Source organism: Salmo salar, chromosome 06 (assembly GCF_965601325.2).
Source record: "Salmo salar chromosome 06, fSalSal1, whole genome shotgun sequence".
Taxonomy (NCBI): Eukaryota; Metazoa; Chordata; class Actinopteri; order Salmoniformes; family Salmonidae; genus Salmo; species Salmo salar.
The window spans coordinates 54,770,334-54,782,929 of record NC_138296.1 but is presented as its reverse complement, the minus strand read 5'-3'; the positions used below and the strand labels follow the sequence as shown (position 1 = coordinate 54,782,929).

The 12,596-nt window shown below is 44.0% G+C and overlaps 1 protein-coding gene across 2 annotated transcripts; it reads right to left on the bottom strand.

The window, feature by feature from the left end:
- Positions 1-3,108: 3,108 nt before the first annotated feature.
- On the bottom strand, positions 3,109-12,345 carry LOC106600248 (uncharacterized). 2 transcript variants are annotated; one of them, XM_082976760.1, is made up of 21 exons: positions 12,204-12,345; positions 12,037-12,095; positions 11,871-11,951; positions 11,646-11,770; positions 10,904-11,047; positions 10,553-10,636; positions 10,297-10,458; positions 10,065-10,164; positions 9,630-9,850; positions 8,849-9,005; positions 8,461-8,684; positions 8,070-8,190; positions 7,545-7,741; positions 7,324-7,438; positions 6,942-7,111; positions 6,748-6,845; positions 6,476-6,606; positions 6,112-6,301; positions 3,479-3,620; positions 3,302-3,398; positions 3,109-3,224 (listed from the first exon to the last, which is right to left on the bottom strand). In XM_082976760.1, exons 1-21 carry the CDS (start codon positions 12,224-12,226, stop codon positions 3,151-3,153), a joined length of 2,715 nt encoding a protein of 904 aa, XP_082832886.1. In that variant the 5' UTR covers positions 12,227-12,345; the 3' UTR covers positions 3,109-3,150. The 2 variants fall into 2 exon arrangements, with proteins under 2 accessions (XP_082832886.1, XP_082832887.1); XM_082976761.1 differs by having other exon boundaries at positions 8,461-8,672.
- Between the last annotated feature and the right edge of the window lie 251 nt (positions 12,346-12,596).

The window sequence follows — 12,596 nt, the reverse complement described above, 5'->3', positions numbered from 1 at the left end:
CCTGCATTACTTGCTGTTTGGGGTTTTAGGCTGGGTTTCTGTACAGCACTTTGAGATATCAGTTGATGTAAGAAGGGCTATATAAAGAAATTTGATTTGATAATGAATTACACCCACCTGGTGTCCCAGGTCTAGATCAGTGCCTGATTAGAGGAGAACAATGAAGAAATGCAGTGGATCTGGCTTTGAGGCCCAGAGGTGAGTTTGAGGGTTATAGCTGTTCCTGCTCCTCACACTTCACCGTTTGAGTAATTGAATGAGGGGTTGTGTGTGTAGTTGGGTTTAGCTCGGCTATTAGACTACTCTTTAGTAAAGGTCGAATAGTCTATTGTTCAGCTATTAGCCCAACTATTAGCACAACCGAATGGCTCGCTTGTGGGCGTGCTGGCAGGATAGGGCAGCGTCTTCAGTTGCGCGTCAAGAATTCTGCATACAGTAGCACGTTTGTATGAAGGTGTGGTTAATCACAGGCAAATTGTTATATGCTATGGAGGTACATTTGTGTCGAGAGCAAAACCTTTATTTTCAAATAATTCTTCTGAAAGCACATTCCCGCCCCCGACACAAAAGGATGTCAAAGCGGACACCTACGAAGATGGCATCTCAGGTAAGCGGCACTGGGCTGTATTGACGCATCCTAAAAAATGACATGTGCTGCTTTAGATTGAACGGTCATATCTCAGTTATTGTTTTCTTTACTTTCAGAGAGCGAGCTGACCTGAGGACCAGGCAGTGGAAGCTTTATTGCTGGCATAAAAAGTGTCCATAACCAGAGGTAATTAAACTGTTCTGTTTTTTTTCTCCATGTCTGCCTGTCTTGTTGTACATGGAACCTGTCTCACATGCATGAATTACAAAACCCTTAAGATGTCAGCTGCTAATTTACTCCACATAAACACAGCCATTTTCACTGGACTATCTGTTGCTGCCAAGTCATGATTTCCCTGGGGGTTAGCCTCACAATAACCAAGTGGTGAGAAACACAGCCCTCTATATTTAAATATTTCAGGTACACTCTGAAAGAAGATACTGTGTGACGCAGACACCTGTTGGCATTATCCTCGTGGGTCTGTTTTTCAGCTTAAAGTACTCTGTAGCCACTAAATCCTCTAGGTTATATCAGCTGTTTTGGTGAACCCCTCCCGCATCTGAACTGGCTGACAGAGGGCACAGAATGATCATAGGTGAGATGTCACTTGATTGAGTCAACACAAAGTATTATTAAAGACATGCTTTACATTGAAATCCCAGAGTTAATGATCCAAGGTCAGTTTTGCATTTCACCTCCTGATTTAAGATGACTGACCATGTTAATCATGCTCTCTCGTCTGCAGGTATGTTTTGATGTGAGAGGAAGCCAGTCCCGTCACTGGCCCCCCCAAGGTTAGGAGACAGGTCATCACAATTGCGCTGAGAGAATATTAGGGTAGCACTGTCATCCATGAATCATATGCCGTCTGCCGCTGTTCTTACCTCGTCTTCTAATGCACACCATACGTGCATTGAAGTACAGATTTGCCTACCTTTATTTAACTAGGCAAGTCAGTTAATGACGGCCTTGTTCAGGGGCAGATTTTTACCTTGTCGGCTCGGGGATTCGATCTTGCAACCTTCCGGTTACTAGTCCAACGCTCTGGCCGCCCAAGATTGAACTTGCATTTTAATTGTATTATTATAAATACACTTCAATAAAGCATTTCATATTCTCCACTGGTTGAAATACTAGCCGGTGTCCTCAGATATGCATAGGGTTTTTTTCCCCCCTTTATATGAATTACAAATCAATCATGTTTAGTCTATTGCATAGTTACACAATGTGTAATCATTGATATCCCAGGAGCAGTAAACAGTTGAAGTGTAATACATGCATGCAGACACCGCATCATTTAAACAATGGCGTTTGATATGACTGAAAAAGAATCTGTCATACCTGAACCGCACATGATCAGTGAATATAGTCAATGTACAGGCTACAATATGGGGACTTGCATCCTTGGCACAATATATTCTACTCTAGGCTTCATAGATTGGTATGAACTTTACGTTTTAGGGTCCATACCCAGATCGGCTACATAGTCATTTTTAATCCGACACAATAAGCAAGTAAATAGTTAGCCAGCTAGATTCTTTACATCCACTGTTTCACAAGACAACAGCCTGGTTTGCTGGTTCTCAGGAGTCCCTAAAAAGACAAATTCATTCTCCTAACACTAGCTAATTTACCTTTGACAAAATATAGACGCACATTAACATATTCCTCTCAAATTGTACATTTGCTTGACTCGTTAAGACACCTTCCATCTGTTTTGTCAGCCAGCTTCGTTGAACGCCACAAGGCAAGGGTGGCTCGCGTCAAAATTCGTCTTTGGAACGATTGGTCATAACAAAACCTTGGGACCCAAATGCATAATGAGTGCGCCAACTCCCCCTTGTGGTGGTCTGGAGCAATGAAGCTGGGTACCTCTAAGTCCCGCAACTTTTAAAGGAGGAACCACTGTCTCTTCACAGTCCCCGCTGTTCCGTAAGGTGTTTCTTTGAATCTGATCCTGAGATTGTGAAGAGACCTGTGGTGGCATATGCATGGGTAGTTTTAAAAAACAGACAGCTCGGTACATTCAGCTTGTCAACACTTCTTACAAAAACAAGTAGTGATGAAGTCAAGCTCTTCCCATTTGAGATTGACATGCATATCATTAATAAAGAAATGTCCATATTTGGATGGAAACCAAGCTAGTGAGAGGTATCAAGGAAAGTTGTAATTTCAGTTGAAAATTAACACCGCTGCGCTCCCTGGGGCCTGCATCCAACCACAGCCCTGCTGGCAAACCACCATCTGCTATAACATTGAGTCAGTTCTTCCTACTGGACATTGGAAAGCTTTTGTTTTCACACCTATTGTTTGTCCTAGACGGGAAATTAGTGTGCAACACTTATCTCCGGTGGATGGTTCAGAGTTCCATGCTTACAAAAGGGTTGATTGATACACGTCAGATGACAAGCCTACTACGTCCACTAAAGTACATGCGCCGTGGTGTTAAATGCAAATCAGATACAATTAAGGTAGCTCCAACGGTTAGGATTGTTGCCGCGCAAGTAAAGCAAACTTAATTGTTATATAGAACACTTTATTTGACATGTTAGAACAAGACATTACACCCAAAGAATGTATCCAGAAGAAACATATAAATGATGTTCCTCAAAGAGGTCTTTGACATGTCGTTGACCTGTTGAGAGAGAGAGAGAGAACCCATTAGTTCAGTTATGGTCTGACAGGGTCTGAAAAGCATAAAACAAGACCGACCTCTTTTCGGGTTGTCCTGATTCACACATTGTCCACTACAGGGGCCACCAGTGGGACTACTGGCATCACAGATGACCACGTCACAATGGACAAAGACCTAGGAATCAAAGATTTTAAAAAAGGGATGATTGCCAGTCAAACAAAATTAACCAATAAAGATTGGGTGAACTTTGTTACCTGGCCCCTCGGCTCAACCGCATCCTCAGCGAAGGAAAACATATGGACCTCAAAGCGTTTGACGTGAGGGGGGAAGTGGACCCTGGCATCAGCTACCACCGGGTGGAAGACCACACGGTATGGATCCTCCGGGTTCTCACAGCTGCCAGTGTAGAGAGAGGGACTAAGTTAGGCACAAGAAAACGCTGTAAACCCCAACCGCCTTGTGTACGAAGTCTTATGGTGGTGTCACGACTGTCCTGTGAGGATCAGATCAATTTACAGGAGAAGTGGGTTCTTTCTCCCCCTCCAGTATGAACTAAAGGAATGTCTTTGTTAACAGGCTTTTCCCACCAAAACTCTTTTACCTTTGTCTTGAAAAAAGACAATTCTACATCCAACATGTATATTCAATTACATTGACATGAATGCATTCTCATGTGGTGAGATCTAAATGATCCAGAATGGTCAGACTACCTGAATATTGATCGTGGTTTAACCAAAAGTTGCCGAATATACAGTCGGTATCATCAACAACGCAATCATTTGAATTAAGAATTTCATGCAATTCTTCCGCTGTCGGAAAAATTGGTCACACAAAATAAATTCTACACCCACGGCATCGGATTCACACGTGGAGGACTTCTGTGAAGGGAGCAGCTCTACTATACAAAGTAACCGACGCATTGACAGTTTAGGCACACTTTTTAATTTGCATCTTTGGGAGGTTTCTTGTTTAACTGCCAGATATTAGCAAAAAGGGATTTGTGAAGAGAGACAAACGCCCACACCAGTACAAATCCACTTGATCTGACAGACGATGGCCAGAGCTTTCTCAGGATTTTGCACAACGATTTAAGCCAAGTATGATATAGTTGCACTTGAAGTGACAAATCTGAACTGCCCATTTCATGCACATGTGGTGTCTTTTCCTATGATATACAAAACATTTTCACACTGCTACCATTTAGTAAACAGCTGCAAAGTTACTCCCGTGACAGATGAGCCTTGTGTCCACATGGCCGCCGGAGCAAATTAAAATAGGGGTGCCAAATTTAAGTTTTTGCGACCATTTCCTAAAAACGGCAAAATTGCATGATTTGATAGCGTTTTGCAAACCCGATCCCCCAAATGAATGGTTTTGACCAATAAAGTTGCTTCACTACACTGCATCCAGTTACTGAAAAGGCACCCGCAAAATAAAGTGTCATTTGCCCATCTACCAAAGGTTGCAGTGTCCATTAAAATGTAGAAAAGTCATCTTTCAATATAGTTACCCAATTTCAATTCTTGAGATAAGATGGCAAAGTTAAAAATAGGCCAGCGGTTTCCATCTGTGGCGAAGTGCTCACCCAAATCAATGCTTATGACAAACCCAGCCAGCTACTCTTTTGAGTACTGTGCTGTAACATTTTTTTAGCTAGCAAGATGCTGCCACACTTGACCGTGGTATTTGTTCATGTTTAGCAACTCCCAATTAGCTCATTCCCCAGGTACAGGGAATTACATTGAAAGTGGCATCAACTTCTGGGGATCCTTTCAACTGATCCTATTCAGTTTCAAACATTAACTTCCATGCTGCACAGGCGTGTGAACCATCCTTTATGTTTAGTGCAATAACTGTTTTAAACGCAAGAGGTCACAATTCAACCCAAAACCAATCGGAAAGGCAAGCTAAGCTTGCCAGCCGCTCTTGATTTCCATTCGACTGACCATCAGTTCGGCACAACACTGAACTGTAGCAAACCAAAAGGATAACATTGAGTAAAAAGGTGTAGGTACAGGTAACGCCAACATAGTGTCTTAACCTTTTCACACGCGAGTTCCAAATATCTTCAACAGTCGCCCCAGTGGGAGTTTAGTTTATGCACGTGATGTCAGAATGCACTCACTGTTCCAAAATGTGGACAGATGACCTCAAACCAAGGCACACTACCTGGCAATTTTCTATAGGCCCTTTCAACGTCTAACTTTGCCTCATTAATTCCCAAAAGTAGCCCATTTCACGAGCCGGCCAAACTTTCCTTCAAGAGAAAGCCCAAGCATACAGACATTTGCACATCTAGTCAGAACAGGCCTGGCACATTTATTGCATTCCTATCAAAGTGCCTTATTTTCTGTGTAACGCATTGTCCTTTCTACTGTAGCATACCGTAAGTATAATGTACTTAACGTTTTATTCAGACAATGCGGTTTAGAGTCGTTTGTTGCATCATACGTTCTGTTCCAATGGTACGCTGCAGGGACCCCTCAGTGATAACAAACATGTGATCGTACGCGTAAAAAAATGGTTAATAGGGCCACCACGAACCACAATAGCTTCAATGCACCTTGGCATAGATTCTACAAGTGTCTTGAACGCAACACCATTCTTCCACGAGAAATTCCATCTTTTGTTGATGGTGATGTGAAACGCCGTCTCAGGCCCCACGCCAGAATCTCCCATACGTGTTAATTAAATTGGGTGGAGATCTGGTGACAGACCGCATACATTGTTTTAATGCTCAAACCATTGTGACCACTCATGACCTACGGATGGGGGCATAGCCACGGTAGCCAAAGTAAATGGCCTGCCAAGCATGATCGGTTGCTAATTACTCAGGAACCACACCTGTGGAATAACACTTGTTTAGGCCCAAAAAACAACAAGTTACCCATTAATGATGAGATTCCACCGGGGTCGGGAGTCGCGGTCCTCGTTGAGGGTGGCCCAGCAGTGGTCAAGCATCAGCGCAACCTTGGGGTCAGAGGACCTGGTCAGCTCCACCTCAAAGTGCAGAGGCTGTTTCAGGTATTTCACCACTGGATAGTCCTCCTCCTGGTAGAACGTGTTATACGAGGCGTCTGGAACACAGGACGAGACAACCGGGGTCGTGTTCAGTGGGCACAAAACAGCGAGGTACCATCTGAACTTGTCCATTGAGAAAGGCTCGTTTATCATATCCTGTTGTGCCGCGATGAACACTAATCACTTATAGCAAACGCTACTAGTAATATATCATATTTGTGCACGCTTACCCTGAGCGAGTCTCATTCTGACCATTAGTCGACCCGTCCCAGTCTCGGCAAAAGGCTCGTTGTCACGCGGCCTGGTGAGGAAGGCCAATGTGCGAGTGATGTTGACCACATAGTAGCAGGAAACCTTTAACCTAAAAAGAGGGATGTAGGCAACTTCAAGCAGTGGAGTGGACACACTGGTAGTAGAGGCACAAGTATTGAGCAATTGGTGAAGGAAGAAAAAACTACTATAAAAATCTAATAGCTACAATTGTGATGCGTAATGCACTCACTGATATTCGTCCTCTGAAGACGTCGTGGCATTCAGCTTCACCTCAAGTTCATCTGGCAAGGAGATTTCGTTCTCATACAGCATCACATTGTTGATAAACTATGTAGTAGAGGGGAATTGACTTATTACAGCCTGCAGAAGCAAACAGTCCGTAAATACACAGTACCCATCACCTCAGGGTAATAGTCATTTTACCTTCCTGGTGGTGCCACAGGAGTTGACAGTGAAGTGGAAGTAGGCGAAGCGATCGTCGCTGTAGGTGGGACCACAGGCGGGGTCGCTCAGGGTCAGTTGACCGGGGTTCAGATTGGGAGCAGACTCCACCTTCACCGCCAGCGCAGTCATCGTCCCATTAGAGAAACACTCTTGGAGGGGGGGGGGGCAAAAGACATGTAGCTATCAGACCTGGATTCTGTGTTAATTGAGCTTGCCAAGCACAGTAGAACCAATGGAATAGCACCAAAAGTGCAAACCATGCCCATCTGGCACTACTATTAGACTCAGTATTTCCAAGGAACCCAGGTTTGGTAACCATGTCATACGACTATTTATCGGAAGTAATTGTTTGAGAACCAACCAGTCAGCGTTTTGAGGAAGCTGCAAGCCAGGGAAAAGTATTTGATGGTCATGTTGTTGTAAGGATTCAACAGAGCCACATCCAGTCTGCTCCTGACAGAGGACGAGTGAACCGACTGGGAACCAGTGGGAGAGTTCATTAGTCCAATATTGTATACAGGGTAAGGAAAGCGAGGCTAGCTGCAGCAATTTAGGTTAACATGTTTTGGGAGAGCATCGTACCTCAAACACTGCGTCCGGCGAAGAGAAGGGCAACGTGATGGTGAAGTCTGCGTCGCCCTCTGTTAAATACTGTTGAGCAAGCTCATGGTTAAGCAGCCGCTTGCCAACCAAGACCACGAAAAAGGGCTCTTGGTTGCTGTAGTCCACAGTGATGTGGAAGTTCTCCTGATCACAGTTGCCAGTGACTGAGGGTGGCACTACAAGGACAAACAGGGTTGTGTTCATTAAGCACAAAAAACAGGACTTGAACTTGTCCAAGAAGAAACCCTTGTTTTCGGTTGCAAAATCTTTTGCTACGGTGGGACTGAATAAACACGATCCTGGAAAATCAGGAACAGGACACTGGGTCCAAATACTCTAAAGCTTAACATTTTCTTTGTAGAGAGACCGCGTAGGAAAAGCCTACAGTATGGCTAGTTGGGCTCTCAAGTCCACCATGTGGCTTTCACTGCCAATTTCCTTTCAGGGCAATCATTAACGAGAGGAAACCATTCAACAGTAGTTTGGCGTAGTCCAGTTACATACCAATGTCCAGCAGTACAGCGTCCACAACGGCAGAGTGAGAGAAAGGAGCGTACTCTGGAAAGACGACCAGGCCGTAGATCAGCTGAAGAGTGAAGGTTGTGACACCTTGTTCCACCCTTTTCTGTAGTGAAGTTAAAAGCATCATTGTTGTAACAGAACTCTAGTCAACATCAAGTGACAACCAAGCACATATGGGGACTATTAAAACAATGTTGCCCTCATTCCTCTAAATCAAGCACTATTGGCAAGTGAATGCATACAACTGCCAAAATAATGGAAACACTTGAGTAAATGAGGGATACAAAGTACATTTGCACCATCATTTCTATTTTGTTGGTGGCCCACTTATTAGGGCATGTAGCGTGTGGCTTTGCATTTAACAGAAACACACCTCCTTAAAGACCACCGGGTCTGAGAAGGGCACCTCCATCCTGAAGGTCTTCAAGGTGTTGTCCAGGGATCTCTGCTCCTGAACATTGAAGCCTCTGGCGTTGCACTCTGCAACAGTTAGCACCATGGTGGGAAAGGTGATGTTCAGCAGCTCCACATCAAGGTTGAAGGTCCCCAACTCAAGCACAAACACTGCCTGCTCAGGAACCGTGTCTAAGGGCGTGTCTGTTCATTGGCAAACATTTTGAAATGCGGTACAATGGAAGTCGAAAATGGACATTTGTTATTGGAGAAGTCCGGGTATTGCCTCCCCGTTTCAGTCTTGTGCCTAATGAACAACCCAGGCATCCCAAATTACCATAGGCACCATTTAACTAAACCAGACTCACAGTTGCGAACTTGTGGAGGCCTGGCCATCGGAGGTGTTGTGATAGGGAAGAGGACTTTGTATCTGGTGTCCTCGTGTGCGACCTCCTCGATCCACAGCAACTCAAGCATGGGCTCAATGGTGTAAGTGACAAAGTACTTGTCATCCTGAATATGGCTCTGTAAGGGAGACGAGTGATGCATTCAGGCTGTAATACACAATTGGAGTGCCAAAACAGGTTTTTAAAAAAGCCTACCGGTTATCTGTGTGGTTTGTCCTCCAGCCGCTCGTAATTTAAAGACAAAATATCCAAAGGAAAGTATTGTTTACCAGACTTTAGAGAGCTGGTAGGTATATGGTTGTCAACTTGCATTTTCAAAGCAACCGACACGCAAATGTAAACAGTAGCCGAGTGTAACCGAGCGTTGCTTGCATTCAGTTGCCAGTGGCAAAGCTACCGGCTCCCTAAAAAGCCTGGTAAACAATACTTTAGTGTGGATATTGGTCTCAAATTTCAAGCGGTAGAGTATGTTTAAATGTAATTTTATGCAACATTCACACGATTTTGCAATCCAATGTGTCAGGCTGTATACACACCCACCGATCCATTGTATATTAGCCTGATTAAGCAGACAATTGCTCAATAAGAAACATTTTACACAAGACAACGTTTCTAGGAGTTTACCCATGAGAGATGGCAAAGGGTTACTGCAAAGCACTGACAACTGCTGCTGTAAAAAGGGCTCTACAAATAGATTTGACTTAGAAATTAAACAGGAACATTTTAGTCATCCAACGCTGACCTTGAAATAGCCGCCAACCGCCCCCACCGGAATTTCAACAATAATATGAGCCTCTGTGACTAAAACCGAGTAGTTTCTGGCAGCCATTTCCTCAGTGTCCAGCCTCTTAGCGTCAATTCCCATGTACACCTCCAACATGGTGAAGGCATCAGAGGAGAAAAGTGGGTCGATGTGCTTGGGCATGTACCAGGTGATCACTTCTGGAGTAAAGGCCACTGCCCCTGCAGTGAAACAAGAAGCCAAGTGCACATCATAACAGAACATTTTGCAACTGAAAACAAATGTGCCATTATTGAAAAAAAGTTCATCCCATTCAAAGACATTGTCCCAACTGAACACTACATAACACAAACGAAAGTCTTGTCTGGAGCCAATTAAGAAATGGGTTTATAGGTTCTTAAATTTGCCAAGTTAGTCCATTATTTCACACTCAACCTGGTGTTGGACAAACAGCCGTGGCATCTACGCGAGTCACCAGCCACTTCTGCTCAAAGAAGGTTGAGGTTGAGAGCACCCGCATCGGAACCCCAGCTACCTGTTCAGGGGGCAACCACACCAGGGCCGTGTTCAGTAGGGCACACCGTATTAACAATATGTTGCAGAGTTCAGGTAGGGCCACCGTTTGCTCTACTGAACATGACCCAGTTCATGGAGGAAGTGAGCTTACATTCTGGAGGTATGTCTCCTCTGCATTATGAGGGCTTCTTAACACCAGCCGGGTGGGAGTGTTGGCTATTGCATAGCCCTTTCTTTGGACCTCATCCACATTCATGACCTTCTTGCTAGGACTAAAAACGACTGCTGTCATTTTGTATCCTGAAGCAACAGCCTGTCTCAGGAAATGGAAACGTGAATTAAACAAACGCACATTTTGTTTAGCGCCATCCTGTCATTTTGTAGTGAAATTACAGAAACATGGCTACCTCAGCTCCTCTCCTTGCTTTCGGGCCTCCAGTGGGCTGTTCAGGGACGGTTTGGATGTCTGGAAGAGTCCTTCTGACAGACACCTAGAGAAGAAAGGCCATTATTCCCTATGCATTTTCTCCCTCCCATACAATAGGAACGCAATCTGTCCACTCGCCTCCTTAAATGCACTGAGAATAGGCCAAGATTCCTCGCCGCTAAAGTTGTCCTATGTGCATTTTGAAGAGGCGAGAGGAATTGAGAGACGGTCAAGACACAGAAGAAATGAAACACTGGACAATTGTAGCTCTAGACAGATCATTTAAGCTCCACTGTAAACATCTCCGTTGGGGCATGCTCTGCTCACTTGCCTCCATGTAGTTGCGGTCGCACAGAATCTCTCGGGAGGTCCAGGGGGTGTAGCTACAGGTTTTGCCCACTCTATACACAGGGTCTTCAGTCATGTGGTTTCCTGGCAGCCTGAACTGCATGACCAAGCTGAACATCTTATCATCCTAAAATTAAGGGGGGAAAAAAAAAAAGCCTCATTATATAGCAGAAAACAAATAATTCAGTTGACATTCATGCAAGTTAGAGACTGTGGCTATATGAATGCAGCTGCCACTGTATTGAAGCCACACTACAGGAGAAGAGCTCAGTAGTACACATCACTGCAGTCTGTATCAGAAAGTTGGCTGGCCCTCCATAAACTTCTGCTGTACCTTACTTCATCGTTAACTTAGAAGTAAGAGATACCAGACCCAGTCTCAGGGGTGGCTAACTATGGAGATCCACAGAGTTAAGTAAAACTGCTTAAATGTTTCTGGCACCGTACTTCTAATAACCTCCATGCTCTACGGCAACTCAGGCTGATTGAGGACCTTTTTACTGAAGAAAGTGTTTGTTTTCAATTATTTCATCTAGTGATGCAAATATTGACTTGTATCTTTGTGTATACAGGGCTCATCTGTAAAAGAGCCTGGCCTCAGCATGACTCCGTGTCAAAGGTTAAATAAAATGACGTTGTTACATTACGGGGTTGCAATTGCAGTGACACTGAAAGGCAAACTGTCCATTTGAAGTTAGAGCAAACACTACAGTGCTTAGGGTTACCATGGTCTGGGAAAAGCAGTTTTGAAGAGAAGCAAAAAATATGGCATTCCCCATTGGGTCAAATTTAAAGCTGAATCCACACTGAGTAGCAAGGCCAGGCGTCAGGTTTATGATTTGTGTGTCATCTGGAAGGGATGGAGATGGTGTGAACACAACAGTTGACAAACAATATCAATCCATGAATTATGAAAAGGAGAGAAAGAGAATCATACGAGACAAACTCACTGAAGACAGCGTCGACCTCTTCAAAAAGAGGAGCTACACTCAGACGAATAACGTTACCAAGGCATTCAGCATTGAGGTCATCTGGAATGGGAAAGCTTAGTTAAAAATCTAAAAAATATATTGTCAAACGCTTAGTGCTTGAATTTGCAGGGTGCAAAATGCATACTTATAGAAGGCGTCTGTTGTGCTTGTATGCCCACAGCTGCCATCAATAGGCAAAACAACCTGTAAGGCATTTGACAAATTATTATGATTGATTGATTAAAAAAGGAGGAAGAAGACAACTCAAATGTTTGCGTCGCATAAGACTCTTCTAGGCCTGCTACTACTTACCCTGAGCCAAGGAAATTAACCATTGTAGAACAGAACTGTTTTGATGAAATACACAGCTACAGAATCTAATATTTGACCCAAGGTGTGCAGCCTACAGCCCAGGGGTATTCTACTTTTACCCTATGACAAAGGCTTCCCACACTCAGTCACCTGAACCCCAAAGGGCTGCACATTTTCTTTTTATTCCCCTAGCCCTACAAAGCTGATTCAAATAATCAACTAATCATCAAGCTTTGTTAATCTGAATCAGCTGTGTAGTGTTAGGACAAAAACCTAAATGCACACCAAGTTTGGGAAACGCTGCCCTACGAGCCTGCTGGTTTTCTGTTCTAACTGATAATTGAGGAAAATAAGAACAATCCGAAATTTCTTTTTGATACTGTCGCAAAGCTA

Coding starts and splice junctions, on each gene's coding strand:
- LOC106600248 (XM_082976760.1), bottom strand. CDS start 12,226: ATGGTTAATTTCCTTGGCTCAGG. Junction 11,771..11,870: donor AGAGGTCGACGCTGTCTTCA/GTGAGTTTGTCT, acceptor CATCCCTTCCAG/ATGACACACAAATCATAAAC. Junction 7,439..7,544: donor CGCCGGACGCAGTGTTTGAG/GTACGATGCTCT, acceptor ACTGGTTCCCAG/TCGGTTCACTCGTCCTCTGT.